General features: G+C 32.3%; 1 protein-coding gene across 4 annotated transcripts in view; it reads left to right on the top strand.

The window, feature by feature from the left end:
- PCDH9 (protocadherin 9) overlaps window positions 1-16,731 on the top strand; it is a 990,584-nt gene that overhangs the window by 350,648 nt on the left and 623,205 nt on the right. For 2 of the 4 annotated variants that reach the window (XM_030922392.1, XM_030922390.1), the window contains exon 3: window positions 8,671-8,772. The exons of the other annotated variants lie outside the window; for them this stretch is intronic. In XM_030922392.1, coding sequence (XP_030778252.1) covers window positions 8,671-8,772 — 102 coding nt within the window. The remainder of the gene's footprint in view (window positions 1-8,670; window positions 8,773-16,731) is intronic. 4 annotated transcript variants of the gene reach the window in all.

Genomic DNA, 16,731 nt, shown 5'->3' with positions numbered 1-16,731 from the left:
CCATTATTTATTCACTTAGCAGAATTGTGTTCACACCCCCATGCCCAGCAACCTAGCACATCTGCCTTGAATACTCTGGCACATTTAATGGTCAGTTCTGTTACTGCACATTTAGAGGGAACCTGCTGAATAAGTTTGACATCGAGTTCTATCGCTTAATTCTTGATTACATTACCAAAAATTCTATAAGAATACAAAAAACTATGTTTGCCTTTCTCTTCACTTTCATTAAATTGTTTGCTGAGAAAAGGAGAAAAAATTCAGCCTAGTAGAGCTTTCTCCAAAGCTAAATGATTATTTATTTTGGGAATATAACTCTATCGCTATCTCTATCTCTTTTATTTCTGCATTTGTCAAAAGTTTCTTAAGAAAGCCTTGAAAGTCACACATAGACAGAAACTCAATGGAACACGCATTCTCAGGAAATGGACAATGCACAGAGTTGCTAAAACTTTATAGTAACCAAGATATTTATGGCAAAAGATTTCTTTGAAATACCACTTACGCAATAAAATGCTAGGATAAAGCTATTTTTTGGTTACGGTACATGGCACCTAAACATTTTATTAAATTGTTAAAATTGTTTGAAAAATGTCAGCCAGCCTATGATAGAGACCATTAAATCTTGGAATAGCATATAAAAGGAGAATTTCTAAACAAAGAAAAAAAGTGTTTTATCTGGTACATAAGCTTAATCCACTTACTGAATTACTTCAGAGTTCAACATCCTTCGCTTTTTTTCCCCAATCCTCTTTTTACTTAGATTTGTTAAGGTTTTTTTTACACATAACACACTCTTATATCTTAACTGTTTTGGAACATATTGGTTCCATTTATTGTACCATAAGGCAGCGAATTGAGGTAAATATTATACAAACACTTTACAAGTGGCCCACTTGCAACAACTAAGTGCACAATAAGAAATATATCTTATCTATTAATTTCACTTGATCACGTGGAACTATAACTGAGGGAAGTCAACTGGTCTATTTAATGACCTGTTCCAGAAGACGATTTAAAATCAGCTTTTGTTTTCTTATAAATCCCCTGTGCAACAGTCAGCTTCTCACTGTTCATTGAGCAGTAGTGACTACCTCCATCTGGCTAGACTCTGCAAACCTGGTTAAAAATGAAACGGCTTGTTGGGACAAAGGAGAGAGGAAGTGCCTTTGAGGGAGAAGAGAGGACTTCTCCCACCTTTAAGACATCAAGAAGGAAGAAAAAAGGATGTCTCTCAGTGGAAAGATCTGGAATGGGAATTGTGAGGATAGAAGAGGACTTACATAGAGGAATTGATGAGCGTTATCTGTAGGGTCAAGAGAGGATTGAAGGGATGCCAGTCAACTTGCAGTGGGGTTGAAGGAGGTCTGCTGCCCCTAGAAGAACTGGAAAGGTGAACTTTGCAAAATCCACTGCATAGGAACATGTGTCAGGCTCCTGAAGTTGAACATAAGCTTATTTATGCAGTGGATAAATTCAAGTTTACCTTGTTAGTTAATATATTACTGTGACAAAGTTACTGCTTGTCATGAACTGCCAAGGGTTCAGTTGGAGGAAGAAAGCATGATGTCTAAGCCAAATGCTTTGTTTAATGTTCCTAATATGGGTACTCTCAATCTATGGTACTTATGTACCTTATTTTTGTGTTAGCATTTGTATACAAATTGTAGGTCTTGGGAATGTTAATTTTGCAATAAAGTTATTTGTTGTGGACAAAATAAAGGGCAAAAATAAATAATAACTTCTAGAAGGTAAAGCCAAAAACAACTAGGTAAATACAAATCACTGTACCCTCTTGAAATAAAAGAGGGAAAACCGTATTTCAATTAAGTAGAGAAAGACCTATAAGCTATAGTGCCATAGGAAAAGGAAAAGCTAGCATGTTCCTCACTGAACTTTGGAAAAACATTTCTTCCAAAAAGGAGAATGACTGAGACAAATCAGAAGAAACCTTACATGCATATGGCATCTTTATTTCTGAAGATGCATAATTTCAACATTTACAGTTTATAAAGCACTTTCAAAACCATTAACCTTTTGAGCTGGATGAAACAGATGTTTAACCAGATCTATCAATTTTGTTAAATAACAAATTATTTTTGCGAATTGTTTTCCTATGTGTATTTCCATTGTCAGGTGTCTGGAAAACTCAGGAACAAAAAAGAGAAATAAAAAAATACCCGGCTGGGCGTGGTGGCTCACGCCTGTAATCCCAGCACTTTGGGAGGCCGAGGTGGGCGGATCACGAGGTCAGGAGATCGAGACCATCCTGGCTAACACGGTGAAACCCCGTCACACAAAAATACAAAAAATTAGCCAGGTGTGGTGGCGGGCGCCTGTAGTCCCAGCTACTCGGGAGGCTGAGGCAGGAGAATGGCGTAAACCCGGGAGGCGGAGCTTGCGGTGAGCTGAGATTGCGCCACTGCACTCCAGCCTGGGCGACAGGGCGAGACTCCCTCTCAAAAAAATAAAATAAAATAAAATAAAATAAAATAAAATAAAATAAAATAAAATAAGAAAAAGAAAAGAAAATACCTATGTCCTCATCACCTATAATTAAAATATGCTAACATTTTATGTTATTTCTGTCTCCAGTTTTTTTTTTTTTATCATCTAATGTCAAATTTTATTCACCTTTTTTCTTACAAGATGCTGTCATTCAAAATGTACCTCATAGGCAACTCAACTCATGCATACAGTAGGCACTCTATAAATGTTTTAATAATTAGGTGTTTTTTAGAATGACTAAAAATCCAGATGTAAACTCCCAATTGGGAAGTGCATAATCCCATTGTAGACAAAATATATAACTTTACAATAAACATTTTTATAAGAATTTGCCCCAAAGAGGGAACACTTAAAATTTAGAAATTAAACAATAAAAATGCAAAAGCAAGATGAAACACAATGCTAACCTATTTAGACAATGATCCCTGGATCGGTGGTGCTTACAGACCAAGAGTTACCTGCATCCCGTGGCGTAAGACCATCTGACATTCAGTTAAGAAGAGAATTATATACCTAATACCCGCTTAACTGGAAATGCTGCGAGAATATATAATAGCCAACCTGTTTTGTTTTTGTAAAACATAGGAAGTCTGTTTAATGGAATGGTTTGTTTTATATTTGGACTAAGGTTCTTGAGCTTATCTCCCAAGGTACTTTCCAGAATTTAACATAGCTTCTATAAAAGTGACTTCATACTTATTTGTGGATCATTCTTGCTGCTTAAGATGAAAATCATTGGTTTTTTAAAAATTAGAGAATAAAATATATATTTAAAATTTTTTTGTGTGTGTGTTTTTTTTTTTAAATGATAGCCTTATAGTATAATTTGAGGTCTAGTAGTATGATGCCTCCGTTTTTTTTTTTTTTTGCTTGGGATTGCTTTGACTACTCAGGCTGTTTTTGGTTCTATATGGATTTTCAACAGGTGTCTTTTAAAAAGGATATGTTTTTTTCGTAATTCTGTGAAAAGGGATGTTGGCATTTTGATAGGGATTGCACTGAATCCATAGGTTGCTTTGGGCAGCATAGTCATTTTGACAATATTAATTCTTCCAATCTATGAACATGGGATGTTTTTCCACTTGTGCAATTTATGACTTTTTTAAAATCAGTGTTTGGTAGTTTTTCTTGTAAAGATCTTTCAACTCCTTGGTAAAATATATTCATAGGACTTTTTTGTAGCTATTGTAAATGGGATTAACTTCTTGTTTTGGTGCTTGACTGAATATTTATTGTTGTGTAGAAATGCTACTGATTTTTGTGCATTGATTTCTGTCTCAAAGTTTTAAAGAAAAAATGTTTTTTTTTAAAGAAGAGAGGCAAAAAAAAAAAAACAATTAAAAAACAGACTCTCTAGATACTATAGATACAGTTAACATTTCCTTCATATCCTTTTATGGTCTGCCTATTTTTCTTATTTCACATAAGCAATCCCTACTTAGAAATTAATATGTATTATAGCCATCTACATTTCTATGATTTGATTAGGCATTTATATAACATTCAGTTTTAAAATTTGTCATATGACAGTTTCATTTTAAATCAAAATATGTGTCACTGCAGCTGAACACTGATTTGTTCAATAAAGTTTGATGAGCATTTTAGCTCAATTTTCTAGTTATGTTTAAAGATAACAAAAATAAGCAAAAAAAGAAGGTACATAGAAAACATTAAAGAAAAGGCTGTGGGTATAGGCTCAAGATTTCCTTATTTGGGCCAGAATAAATTTCAGGATACTAAATGATTAGAACAAATTTTCAGAAAGAATAAGAATCTGTGCTGTAAGTCTCTTAAAATATAAATTTTATTAGTTTCTAGATATAAGTATAAAGATACGTGCTTTGATGAAAGAATGATTGGAGGTGTTCTAAGAGCTCTTTTCTTATCTTCTTATGGATTGTTCCTGTGTCTGAGAAAATATTTTGAAATCAGAACCTGTTCAATATGGATATATTTGCTAAACTGACTCCACTGAAGAAAACACTTTCTGAGGAAGTACTCAGTTTCATCCTCTGTAGTCCTTTCAATTTTGACAACAGCACAAACAGTTACATGATTCCAGAGAAAGAGCAGAAGAAAGCCATGAGTGTATACCATCCTTGAAGGACAGTACATAAATGAAACAAGAGGTAGTACTCAGCTGTGTTGCATTAGATAAGAACTGAGAATTGCCATTTGAATTAATAATGTGTAAATCATAGGTGATTGTAGTAGGGCCATTTCAGTGGAATGGGCATGCTTGAAACCTAATACATGCGGATCTCTAAAAAAATGGATAGAGAGAAGTTGAAGACACTAAGTTTAGACTATTATTTAAAGTAGATTCATTTCTGCAAATATGAATTTCTTTTGAATTATTAAACAAATATTCTGTTTTAGAATTCTTCATGAAAAGATTCCTTAGTTTATTAAAATGGGTAGGAATAACATTTTCAGTGGGAGATTTTAAATAAATGGAATTGTTATTTAATGAAACCTATAGCACAAAAGTACAAAACTATTGCCTCTATAATGACTGCAAAACTTTTATGAAAGTGCTATTAATTTTTAGTAAACAACTTTGATTTTGTAAGAAGGTAGGAGTAGTAATAGAATAATAAATAATATTAAACATTGCTACTGCATTACAGTTGAGTGGAAAATGTAAAGAACCCTCTTTTTAGCAAAGAAAACAGCTGTGTTTTTCATAAAAAAATCTTTCATAAAACTTTGTTGTTTTTGCTACTGTTGATTATTTTTCTCTTAATATGGCTAGAAGTTCTTTTTTGAAAATTTGTATCAAAAATGAAAGAGTAAAAATACCTGATTATGTGAAAACTTTGAGCCAGTATTTCTATAGGTAGTGAATGGTAATTTTCCCAGGAACTACAATGGATGTTTTGGAGTGGCAAGATTTATCCACATATTATAATACAGACTTTCAGTCATAGGTGATGAAAAATAAAGAACTGGTTTAAAGTATAAAACAAATGTATTTTCAGTGATTTTCATTGAATATGATTGTTATTATTGAACTTTAGACTTCTCAAGTTTGATTTACATATGTACCCCCCAATATAAATCTGATTTAGCAAATCAATCTTACCCATAATTCAATATGCAGTCATTTATATTAAATTTGGCAAACAGTAAAATTGTTTGGTTGGATGAACCTTGAGAGGTTTTTTTTTTTTTTTTTTTTTTTGAAACAGAGTCTCGTTCTGTCGCCCAGGCTGGAGTGCAGTGGTGTAATCTCGGCTCACTGCAACTTCAACCTCCTGAGTTCAAGCTATTCTCGTGCCTCGTACTCCTAAGTAGCTAGGATTACAGGCATGCACCACCACACCCGGTTAATTTTTATATTTTCATTAGACGGAGTTTTGCCATGTTGACCAGGCTGGTCTCAAACTCCTGACCACAGGTGATCCGCCCACCTCCCACCTCAACCTCCCAAAGTGCTAGGATTACAGATGTGAGCCATTGCACCCAGCCGAGACTTCTAAAATAAATATTATTTTTAGAAAATGCTGCAACTCTTCCAGAAGTAGAAATTTGTTAGGAAGGATTCATAGTGATTAATTTTTTTCCCATAAGAATTTTTTTTCTTAAAAGTTTGGCTATTTATAATAGTTAATCTCAAAATATTGTTTACGGTGTTACTTTTTTATTTTGCTCTGAGTTATATATTTATAATTTGCAGAGGAAATTTACCTCATAAGACTCAATTTTAAAAAGTAAGGAAAGAAAAGTAAGTTAAAAATTTTCCTTTGATGCCATTCACTGTTCCAAAAACAAGAGCTGCTCCAGAATGAAACACTTAGGGGTGAGATCTTTTAGGGATGGAAGGACTTAACTGGGCATCACAATGATATTGTAAATGCACTCATTTTGTTATGTTGCATATTTTCTTGGAAAAGTTGGAAGAAAAAGAATGACCTTTAAAGCTCACTCTTGGCACTGTTGGCCTTTATATTAAGTCCAATTCTACAACATCTTGTTATATGTTGTACTATTGAATTTAATGCACTGATAGGTTCTATTTCTTCTGAAATCAATCCTTACATTCTTCATGTTTGAACTGCTATCAAATTACTCATGGCTCATGAGAATTCGTGTTTTCTGGCCTTTGCATATGCAGTTCCTTCTGTCTCAAATGTGTGCTAACCATGATTCCCTCATCAGTCCATCTCTTGAGACTCTCTATTCATGTGTCTAACCTGGGAGTCTATGCATGCCTTCTCTGTCCCTTAGCAGTCTGCAGGTGGCATGTTTACGCATCATGGCGGTTATTTATTTTCATGTATTGTTTCAGGGCTAATGTGAGAGTATTACAGATATTAAATGCCATATTTTGATGATCCAGTACAATCTTGACACATAACATGCACTCAGTAAATGTCTGATTATCAAACAAAGAAACAGAATAGAATGAGAGGCTAGGGATAGGAATTGAATGATTAAAATGTCTATGGACATCACAGATGAAAATAACTGTTTTAAGGTCTATGCTCTTTTTTTTTATTTTGAATGCCAAAAAAGCTGCTGTGGAGAGGAAAGGCCTTTGTTGCTAACAGTGAATTTGTTCAGACAAACTTAAGAACATTCAAATAATTAATATTGCAAGGGAACATTTTACAAATTACACATGAAAGTTACTTAAAAACAGGTTAAAATGGCAGTCAACATTTGTTGAATGACGTATGAAGAGAGTTGCTAGAGGAGGTAAGTTTTGAATAGGATTAAAATTAAATTGTAGAGAGAGAACAGATACAAAATAATTTTTCATGCTAAAAGGCTTATAGTGATGGGTATATGAATTTAAAGTTATGCCTTCTTCATTGCCACATAGCTATTTATTTTAAACAAATAAAAATAAATGAGATAATTGATATCTTCAAAATGTAATGACAGTGCTTTAACATATATTTAACTATATATAAAATGATGGTTTTGAAATGAAAATAGAGTGAACACAATATATTAAAATTCTAAAACATTTGCTTTTAAAAATGTCTAACAGTAATTTTCTAACAGATTTTTCTTTGAGCTAGTAAAATTCTGAAACACATTTGCTTTTAAAAATGTCTAACAGTATTTTTCTAACAGATTTTTCTTTGAGCTAGTAAAGGTAGCATTTAATCGATGAATAGGAAACATGGCATACTAGTTTTGAAAAGAATAGTCTTTTTGCTCATAATGTCATGAAATCTATGCATATATTATAGTTTTATTTAAGAAGAAAGGTTATATATAATGATGAACCTTTTCTGGAGGCACAACAATATATTTTTGTCAAAGTAGAAACCTTAAAACCTACAAAGTTATGTTTAATAAATGGCCAAACAGCAATACTTACAAATATTGCTTTCCTTGAGTCTAATTAAAGATTTAGAAAAGAAGTAAGAAAACAGGAAGTGGAAAATGTCTTCTTTTCACATGAAAAACTTGTGTGAGGAATATGGAAAACTGTCATTTTAATATGTTCACAGAGAAAGGCCAAGCCATAATGTAATATCTTATGTTCTATAACTCATATCAATTTCCAGGTAAATTATTTTAGATAACCTGTTTTTTAAAAGTGCTGTCTATTTACTACAGAAATAAGTCAATTAGTATTTTAAGATCCTAAACTTCTGCTTTTTCAGTTTTATCTATTTCAAATGTATCACTTAAAAGGTAGTTCATGTGGTAGATAAGGATATGGGGAATGGTTCCAGAAAGGCTAGGCAACAGCATAACTTTATGGGGGGAGGAATTATGCTTCAGTCTCCTCTTCTGTAAATGGAGGTAGTTAATAATATCTATGTCACAGGCTAATATGTGTGTAATATGTATCAAACTCTTAAATAATATCTCACCCAAATAGCACCATATAAGCTTTAGCTACTTATATGTAGCTAAAGTCATAAATGTAATAAATATTGCCTAAAAAAGGTAAAAGTAAAATTACTGAATCTTATATTTCTCTAGTTTTAGTAAAAACATTTTAACAATTTGTTTATCTGGGGACAATTAAAAAGTCTTTGTGGTAAAGACTCAATCTTAATGAATGTATCTCTGGGTGTGGACCCTTGTTAGCTCAAGTGGTATTCCATTATTAGGCTCATAGCAAACAGCCATGTCTCTCAATGGACACTCTAAATGTGGAGTAGTTTGTCACAATTATTTGGTAATCTCTTTCAGTGTAACTCACACAGCAAAAGTGACAATATTCCTGTCACTCCTCAGAAATGTCCCAGCTCCGCGGGTTTCCACATTCAGGAGAATGAAGAAAGCCATTACGAGGTATGCCATATATCTATAGAGACCATGTTACTACTGATAAATTTTCATTTTCTTCATAATTTTAAATACTCTATCTTAACTAGTATTATTTTCTTTGCCCACTTCTTCTGTGGTCACGTTTTTATACTAATGCTTTTGAAAATAATTTTAAGTAAATAATTTTAGAACAAAAATCCAGGAATATATATAATTTTTCTGTTGAGTAATAGTCCAACTCTTAAACATAATGTTAGTAACATGGAATGAAAAGTACTGATTTTTACCTATTAAAGAAAGTAATGAGCAACTTCTTTTCAAAGCTAGATGTTCTGGATTGATTCGTATTTATTAATTGAACTAAAAGAAAAGCACACCTATTTTGAAAGGTTGATTCGATTCATCTCCCATACTCAGGAAAATGAGAAAGACATTGCTGCTTAATATGACCGGTTAAATTTGAATTTTAATGAAGCTTTTCCTTTTTTTTTTTTATTACATTTTGTCAGTTTGATCTTTTATTTCCCTGTGTTTTTGAACTTAAAAGCCATTACTTTCTTTTTTTAAAAAAGTTAGTTCATCCACATTAAAAGGTAGAAGATCCATAGTTGTTTTTATCTTTTTCTTTTATGTTGGAAGGGCATTTCTAGTGCCAATTATTCCACTATGGCTGGGTATAGAAATCTATTATCTTTCATGTATTTTTTTCAAGTAGTGGTAAAAAACACATGACATAGAGTTTACTATCTGAACCATTTTTAAGTGTAGAGTTCAGTCGTGTTAACTATTTGTGCATTGTTGTGAAATGGAAGAAGAGTCCCATTTTTAAAGAATTATGTTTTAATAATTAATGAATATTAAAACATACATACTGTTTCACGTATTTTTTTTACAGCTGTAACATATAGATTGTAGAAAGAGAGGTAATGTATGTGTGCGTGTATGTATGTTTGCCTGTGTGTGCGTATGTGTGTGTGCCTGTGTGTGTATTCTGTTTTCTTACAGAACGTAGGTCCCCCCCATTCCCTTAAAACCTTTTCTTAATGTTTTTAGTAAAAAAAAAAAATTGTAATAATTATTGCTTTTACCATCTAAAGGAATCTATTATTTTCAAAAATCCCACTGGTAATGTATATTGAAGAAACTGCTTTGATTAATAGATACTTAATATAGAAAGCAACTTCTTTTTGGATAAAACATTAGTAGAGGTTGAAAGAGGATTGAATAATATTTTGAACAGCTCTATCCCCTAATTTTCCTTCGCATATTTTTATTCTATTTCTTTTACTTTGTGTGGGTCTGAATACTTAGAAATGTGTTTCTAAACTTCAGTATACACACTTTTTGTATTTTTCTTTCTTTTTTTGTCCACAGCCTATATCACTTGAACATTGAGAGAAGAACCATAGTTTTTAACCCTTTGATTTTTCCTCTTCACTGTGTACATTTCAACTATCTAAGACAATAAAATTGTTCCCATTAATTACCAACAATAACACAATAGTTCTAATTGGATGGCAGAGAAATTTCTTTTTCATAAGTGAAGATTAATATAAATAGTACAAAACCCTACCCAGGATGTTGTGAAAGTCATTAAGATCCAAGTGGATTTCAGATTTCTAAGAATTATATTTAGTTTTATCACATTTTATGTTTGTGTTTATTGAGTTAACCATACTCCTCAGAAACCATCTTCCTCAGAAAATCCCTTTGATTACCAAAGGTGGTGAGATGATTTATTGAAGATTTCATTATTTTTTGTAGAGAATTTAAATGAGATATAATTGAAATAATTTTCTATAAATCGTACTTTTTTCTCCCTTAGATATTTTATAAGGTCCAAAACACAAGAAGACAGTTTGTACAGGGTTTGACTAAAAGTCTAGGGAATTTGAAGAAAAAAAATGACGTCTAGAGTTATGATGTTTATTTATATTATTAGACCATTTGTCAAAGAACAGTGAAAATAAATCTACTATGGTTTATTTATAAAAAAAAGAAGGCAAAATATTTCTATAAATCTTTCATTGCATAAATTCTCATTTAACCATCATGCTCCAGGCCCATTTTCTCTGAATGGTTTTGAACTATGTTGCCTGGAAGGCCCTACCCGTCCCTGATGATCTGTGATACTAAATAATGATGATGATATTGACAACTTATACTTAACAGCATAATTTTCTACAGTTAAATATCTTTCTGTGTTAAATAGTACCTTGTACTCTGTGCTAGGGACTGTTTCAAGAAGTTTATTTGTATATTCTCCCATCCTTCACATTTTATCCTTGGTTAGTTTTTGATCATAATACATTTAATTTCTTTAACATGCATTTTTAATTAAATTCAGAGAGACAATATCTGAAATTTCTTATAAAATAAAACTTGAAGAAAAGAGATAAGTGATGTCATCTTTCAAGTTTTTTAGAAAACATTATAAGATACAAGGTTTCTGTATAAATGCTTAGTATCTGTAGACCAATAATAAAATGGGTAGTTTTAGTAACCACTTTTTTAAAGGTTATTAATCTAGTGTTAATTAATCTTGAGAATTAACAATGAAAGGTGATTATAACCTACAGAATTGGCATCTGCAATGTTATTTTTCATTATATTTTATTCTGTACCAAGCCTGGTGTTCCCTAATTTTTATTTTTTCACAATTTATATTTCCCCTCCCTTTTAATCACCTTAATATAGTAAAAAGAAAGATGATTGTTCTGTTTAATACACACAAATATTTAACTGTAGAAAACTATACTGTTAAATAGAGTCATATTCAGTGTCAATGAATGCTGACTAATCTGGATGAAATTCTTAAATTTATGCTATGACACTAGATACATAATAAAACTGAAGGATGATGTGACCAGCAAGTTTTTAATTATTATTAGCTTATTATTAACCTATCACTCTTAACTTAGATATAAGAAGTATTGCTTACTTACAGAGAAATGTTATATCAGCTATTGAGAAAAATTTGTGCCAGACGCTATTCTAAGCACGTCATATGCATTACAATAATTCTTCTAACCTACCACTAGAGTATAAACATGTTACAATTTTATGAACTGCTAGGGTAAAATGCTGCCAATTTAACTCTGACAAATGCTTATTTTTGGTTTCTTTAACATTTGTCCTGTTTTAATATGTGCAAAAACAAGGGATTTTTTTATATTAGAATTGTTGAAATATAGCTTATTTAAATCTGACAGCAATCCCACTAGGTAGGTATGATTATTATTCTTATTCTACAGATGGGAAAAGGACACACTGAGAGGTGATATAATTTGCTCAAATGCACACAGACAGGAATGAGTGGGCTGGAAGATAGCCACAGCCACATGGCTTCAGAAACTGCAAAGATAACTATGCCATGATATTATCTAAGCAACAACAAACAAACAAAAAACCTCACAGGCTATTTGATTGTCGGGGACCAGAGATTACCTATACGTATTACTGAAACATAAAGTGAAGACAAGAGCCATTGAGTAGCTTGCCCTACCTCTCAGAGCTAGCTAGTGATAGCACTAGAATTAGATCCTAGAATTACTGATCCCAGAGTAATCTAAAGACTTTACCTTCAAACACAAAGTTTCCAAGCAAATGTTAAATAAAATAGTTTACACTTGAATTTCTTTCTTAAACTAGGTTTTAAAAATGGTGTGGAATTTAAACTGTCATGTTTAAGTTTTCTCTCCCTGACATACCTTTTGTCATTGGATACACAGAGCATTGCAAAGATTAAAATCGAAGCACCGCCATAAAAAAGTGCACATTGTTTTTATGCCATAAATGCATATTGCCTTTAATAAGCATCTTTGATCCATATTTCATTGTCACTTCTTTTCTATTATATTTCATTCCCTTTTCCCATGAAACAGTGTATAATGCAAGCAGAGCTTTCAGTGTCTATATTCTGCAATCTGTAGGAAAATGTCTCATAGTTATTGGAATTCACACAAGACTGCATCTCAGTATGAGTAGCTGTTCCCTGTCACTGTTTTTGATGCTTGAGCTAAATAATATTTTACAAAATGGTTTAGCGTTCAGTGTATGAATTTTTGAGATAAGACTTCTCCCTTTTAGGGGTGAAATCCAAAAATCAATGTCAGATGGAAATCTTAGCTCTAAGAGTTAGGGAGATTGGTGGAAGGGTTTTAAAATAAGTGTGAATTTTAGCCTCTAGGCTTTGGAAATGTGGCAGTTATCGTGAGTATGAAATTCATGGGTGCAGATGGTTGATGAAGATATCCCAGGATGGGCCACTGCTATAAATCTCCACAGAAAAATTGAGAAAACCATTTTGATAAGGAACATATTTTTGACCTTTTATGTAAATTCATAACACAAGTTTTGCTGGATTCATTAAATGAGTAGAAGTTAAATTACCATCGGTTTCATGAAATTGCCAGTTGTGTCATGTGACAGAAATATTTAATAACATTAAAATATGTCAAATGGTGAGTAAGAGGAGTGCATGAGAGGAGAACTACAATGTATTAAACTATTTTTATGTGTCTTGTATTTCACATTTGCTACCTAATTCAAGACAATTGTCTTCAAGGTAAGTCTAATTTCCCTCCCCATTAAGATAAAGTTATGGGTGCCTAGGTGATCTTGAGCCTAGATCACCAACCAAGGACACACTGATAGCTAGAGGACAATGGGGCTCAGTTTGTTACACAGTCTAGAACATTATTGTTTAATACCAAATGGAGCAGGAGCAACATGGTAACATTATCTGCTACTTTTAAATATTAAAATATGAAAGATGTAAAGCCAAAACACTTTTGCTTTTGTCTTACTTGGTCTTTTACTTTCTTTTTAAAAAAATATTTATGCATTAAATCTGATTTAGTGTATGAAGATTATACAACACACCTATATTTTCTTGTTATTGCTGTATTATGAATATTATACCACATACCTGTATTTTCTTGTTCTTCATGATTATGTAGTCATATTACCCAAGTACATTTACATAATTATGTACAAGTATACAAATAAATATGTCCAGTCCTTAGAATAGGTGTTGCTGTTGATATCAGCTTTAAAATTAAAATAATTAGGTAAATCATTTTACAATAATTCTCTGAAGATTTTTACATTATATTTTAGAGTAATAAAGTTATGTACAGTTTATAGCTATTTACTAATAACACGAAATTAATTCACAAGCTAGTTTTTTCTTTCTTCATAAGGACAGCTTTTTGGAAAACCCCAAGGGTAGTAAATGATACATATACACACACGTACATGTTATTTACATACTTACATACATACATATTTCGGGAATAACTCCTAACATATTAAAGTATTTAAATTTTTAGTAACATCACTCTCCAAAGTACAATAAATTAAGAAAAATGATAAGCAATATTTTACATCTCAGTCACTGTGAAACATTGTATATATGACAAGTATTAGAGAAAGCATGTTGGGCGTCAGTTTGGCTCACTCACTAGATAAAGAAGTTTTTCACCCTTTTACCATGAAGGTTCCAAAACTGCACTTCAGAAAAATGACAAATAAAATACGTCATGGATTGGAGAATTGTTAGAGTTAAGCCCTGACATGCCCAACTGGGAATAGTCAAAGATCTTATGCCATTTTAGGTAAGATTGACATGGAAAATAATTTCCAACAAATCACAGGACAATTTCTGGCTACAATTCCAAATAGCATTTAGGAATCTTTGAACTTGATATAGATCTGTTATGTGAAATTTGTGTTATATAGAGATATATTTTCAAAAAATTCATTAAAATATTTGACAAGATCCTATTGCTTGCTGAATAAGCATATGTGAATTTGTAAGAAATTACCAAGAATTTAAAGAACTTATACTACAGTAGTATAGAAATGCTACATACACTAATGCCTATGTATAATACAGTTTTCTAGAAACATGATTGTTGGTTTATTTCAGACTATTGAACTTATGCTTGAGAAAATTTTGTGTTAATTTTAAGAGGGATGTAGGCAAATATAAAAACAGATATATTTGATCAACTCTATACTACATCTCTCTACTTTCTGATGTGAATTGATTTCATTTTGTAAACGGGGCCGTCAGTATGTTCCTTAAATCAAGTAAACATGGATAGGGTACTAGACATCCCTTCCTCTGTTTTTGCTCACGGACACAAAGATGAGACTTCTTTGGAGTGGAAACAAATTATCCAGCCTCTCTTTTTTCATAATTATGCTGAATCCAGTCTTTGAGTCATGTATTAATCTGTCTCTCCTTTTTTCTCTCCCGCTCTTCCTTTCTTTCCTTCCTCCCTCCTTTCTTCCTTCCATAAATATTTATCCAGCAAGTATACCAGAGGCAATGTTATGCATGCCAAGTACATCACTTGTATAAACAAACATGGTTCTTTGTGTTTCAGATATTACAGTCCAAGGGAGTATACTCATATCAATGTGTTACCATAAAGTGTAAGCAGTGCTAAAATAAGAGATATTCAAGATGCAGGAAGAACACATCATAAGAGCAATTTAACATAGCACAGGAAAAGTATATTGTCAAAATAAGACTTGAAGGAGTTTACAAGGTGAATGTTCAGGAGTGATGTGTTGGTGTGTGTTGGTAGAAAAATGAGAATTTTACTTAAATCCTGTGTGAAGGCCAGATGTCAGGAGAGGACATACAAATTTTAAGGAAAGTTCCACTGGCTCTTTGTCTCCTCAATGCAGACGTTTTTCCTGGCTTCAATCTAAGACGTGGTTCAAAATGTAAAGCTGCAGTGACTATTAAACTTTGCATTCTTACTTAGTATAGTAGCTAAACACATTTTTAGTTATTAAGAACAGTGACTATATAATGTTTTTCAATGTGTGTTCAACAGTCAGCTTTAAAACTTTTAAATAATTCTAAATGCAGATATGCATATTTACAGATACATTCCTACAAATAGATTTTGATTTTTATAGAAATTATTATACATAACAATTTTATAATTATGTAAATCTGGTATATGGTTGCATATGTATATAAATGTTAATATCCAATTTTACATATGATCATAGCTTATTTTTTAAATTATACTTTAAGTTCGGGAGTACATGTACAGGACATGCAGGTTTGTTATTACTATTATTTTTGTAAGTCACTTATTATTAAAAATAGCATACATTTGTGGTGTTTTCCTGAGGCTAAACAAATGTACTTGAGCAATGTGAGTGGCCTTATGAATTGCTTCATTGTAAATTCATGGAGACATTTTTAGTTGAATTCCTGTGTATAAATCAGTTATCAAATTTTCCACCAGTTCAGTATTTTTTCAATTACTTAACACTCTATAAAGATTGGTCATCACCTTCTTTAACTTTTTATTAAACACATTCTGCCAATTCTTTCATCACCACAAAACAAGTGGGCTTGGTTTTATTCACAGGAAGAGCCGCATTTGACAGATTTGCTGATGGTGTCAGCATTGGTCGCAGGCTTGATGGACAGCACCAAACCTCGCTGTGGCCCAGCTCCTGCTAATTAGTTGTTTGAAGCCACTCTGTGTGCCATAGGCATAGGCTTATCAGCCAAAGACATCTTTACCATTCAGCATGACAGCTGTGATGCAGCTGTTCGTGGAGAGAATGGAACACAAAGAGAGGGGGGAATGAGCCTTTCAGATAAGTGACAACCATAGTATCTTTCACTGAAGGATCCTAAAGATATAACAAAACAACTAAAATGTAGAGTACAAAAAAGGTGTAAATCAATATCTGTTGAATGAGTGTGGAACCCACACATGAAATGGTGATAAATAATATCAGACTGTGAGAGTGACAGGAAAATACAGCTGCCTTGGAAGTTCTCTTAAAATCCATGGAAGTTGCATGTACTTGTAATTAATGCTGCTCAAGCATTTGCTAATGAAATTAATGTAGATGTGTGGAGTTTTCAGAAGTTTCTGCACATGTGCATAGATACTAATGTGAAATCTGGCCAGAAAACCTTGTATTTGAACAACTGTA

Source organism: Rhinopithecus roxellana, chromosome 18 (genome assembly GCF_007565055.1).
Source record: "Rhinopithecus roxellana isolate Shanxi Qingling chromosome 18, ASM756505v1, whole genome shotgun sequence".
In the NCBI taxonomy this organism is placed as follows: domain Eukaryota; kingdom Metazoa; phylum Chordata; class Mammalia; order Primates; family Cercopithecidae; genus Rhinopithecus; species Rhinopithecus roxellana.
The sequence above is the reverse complement of the archived record's forward strand: the minus strand, read 5'-3'. Positions and strand labels throughout refer to the sequence as shown.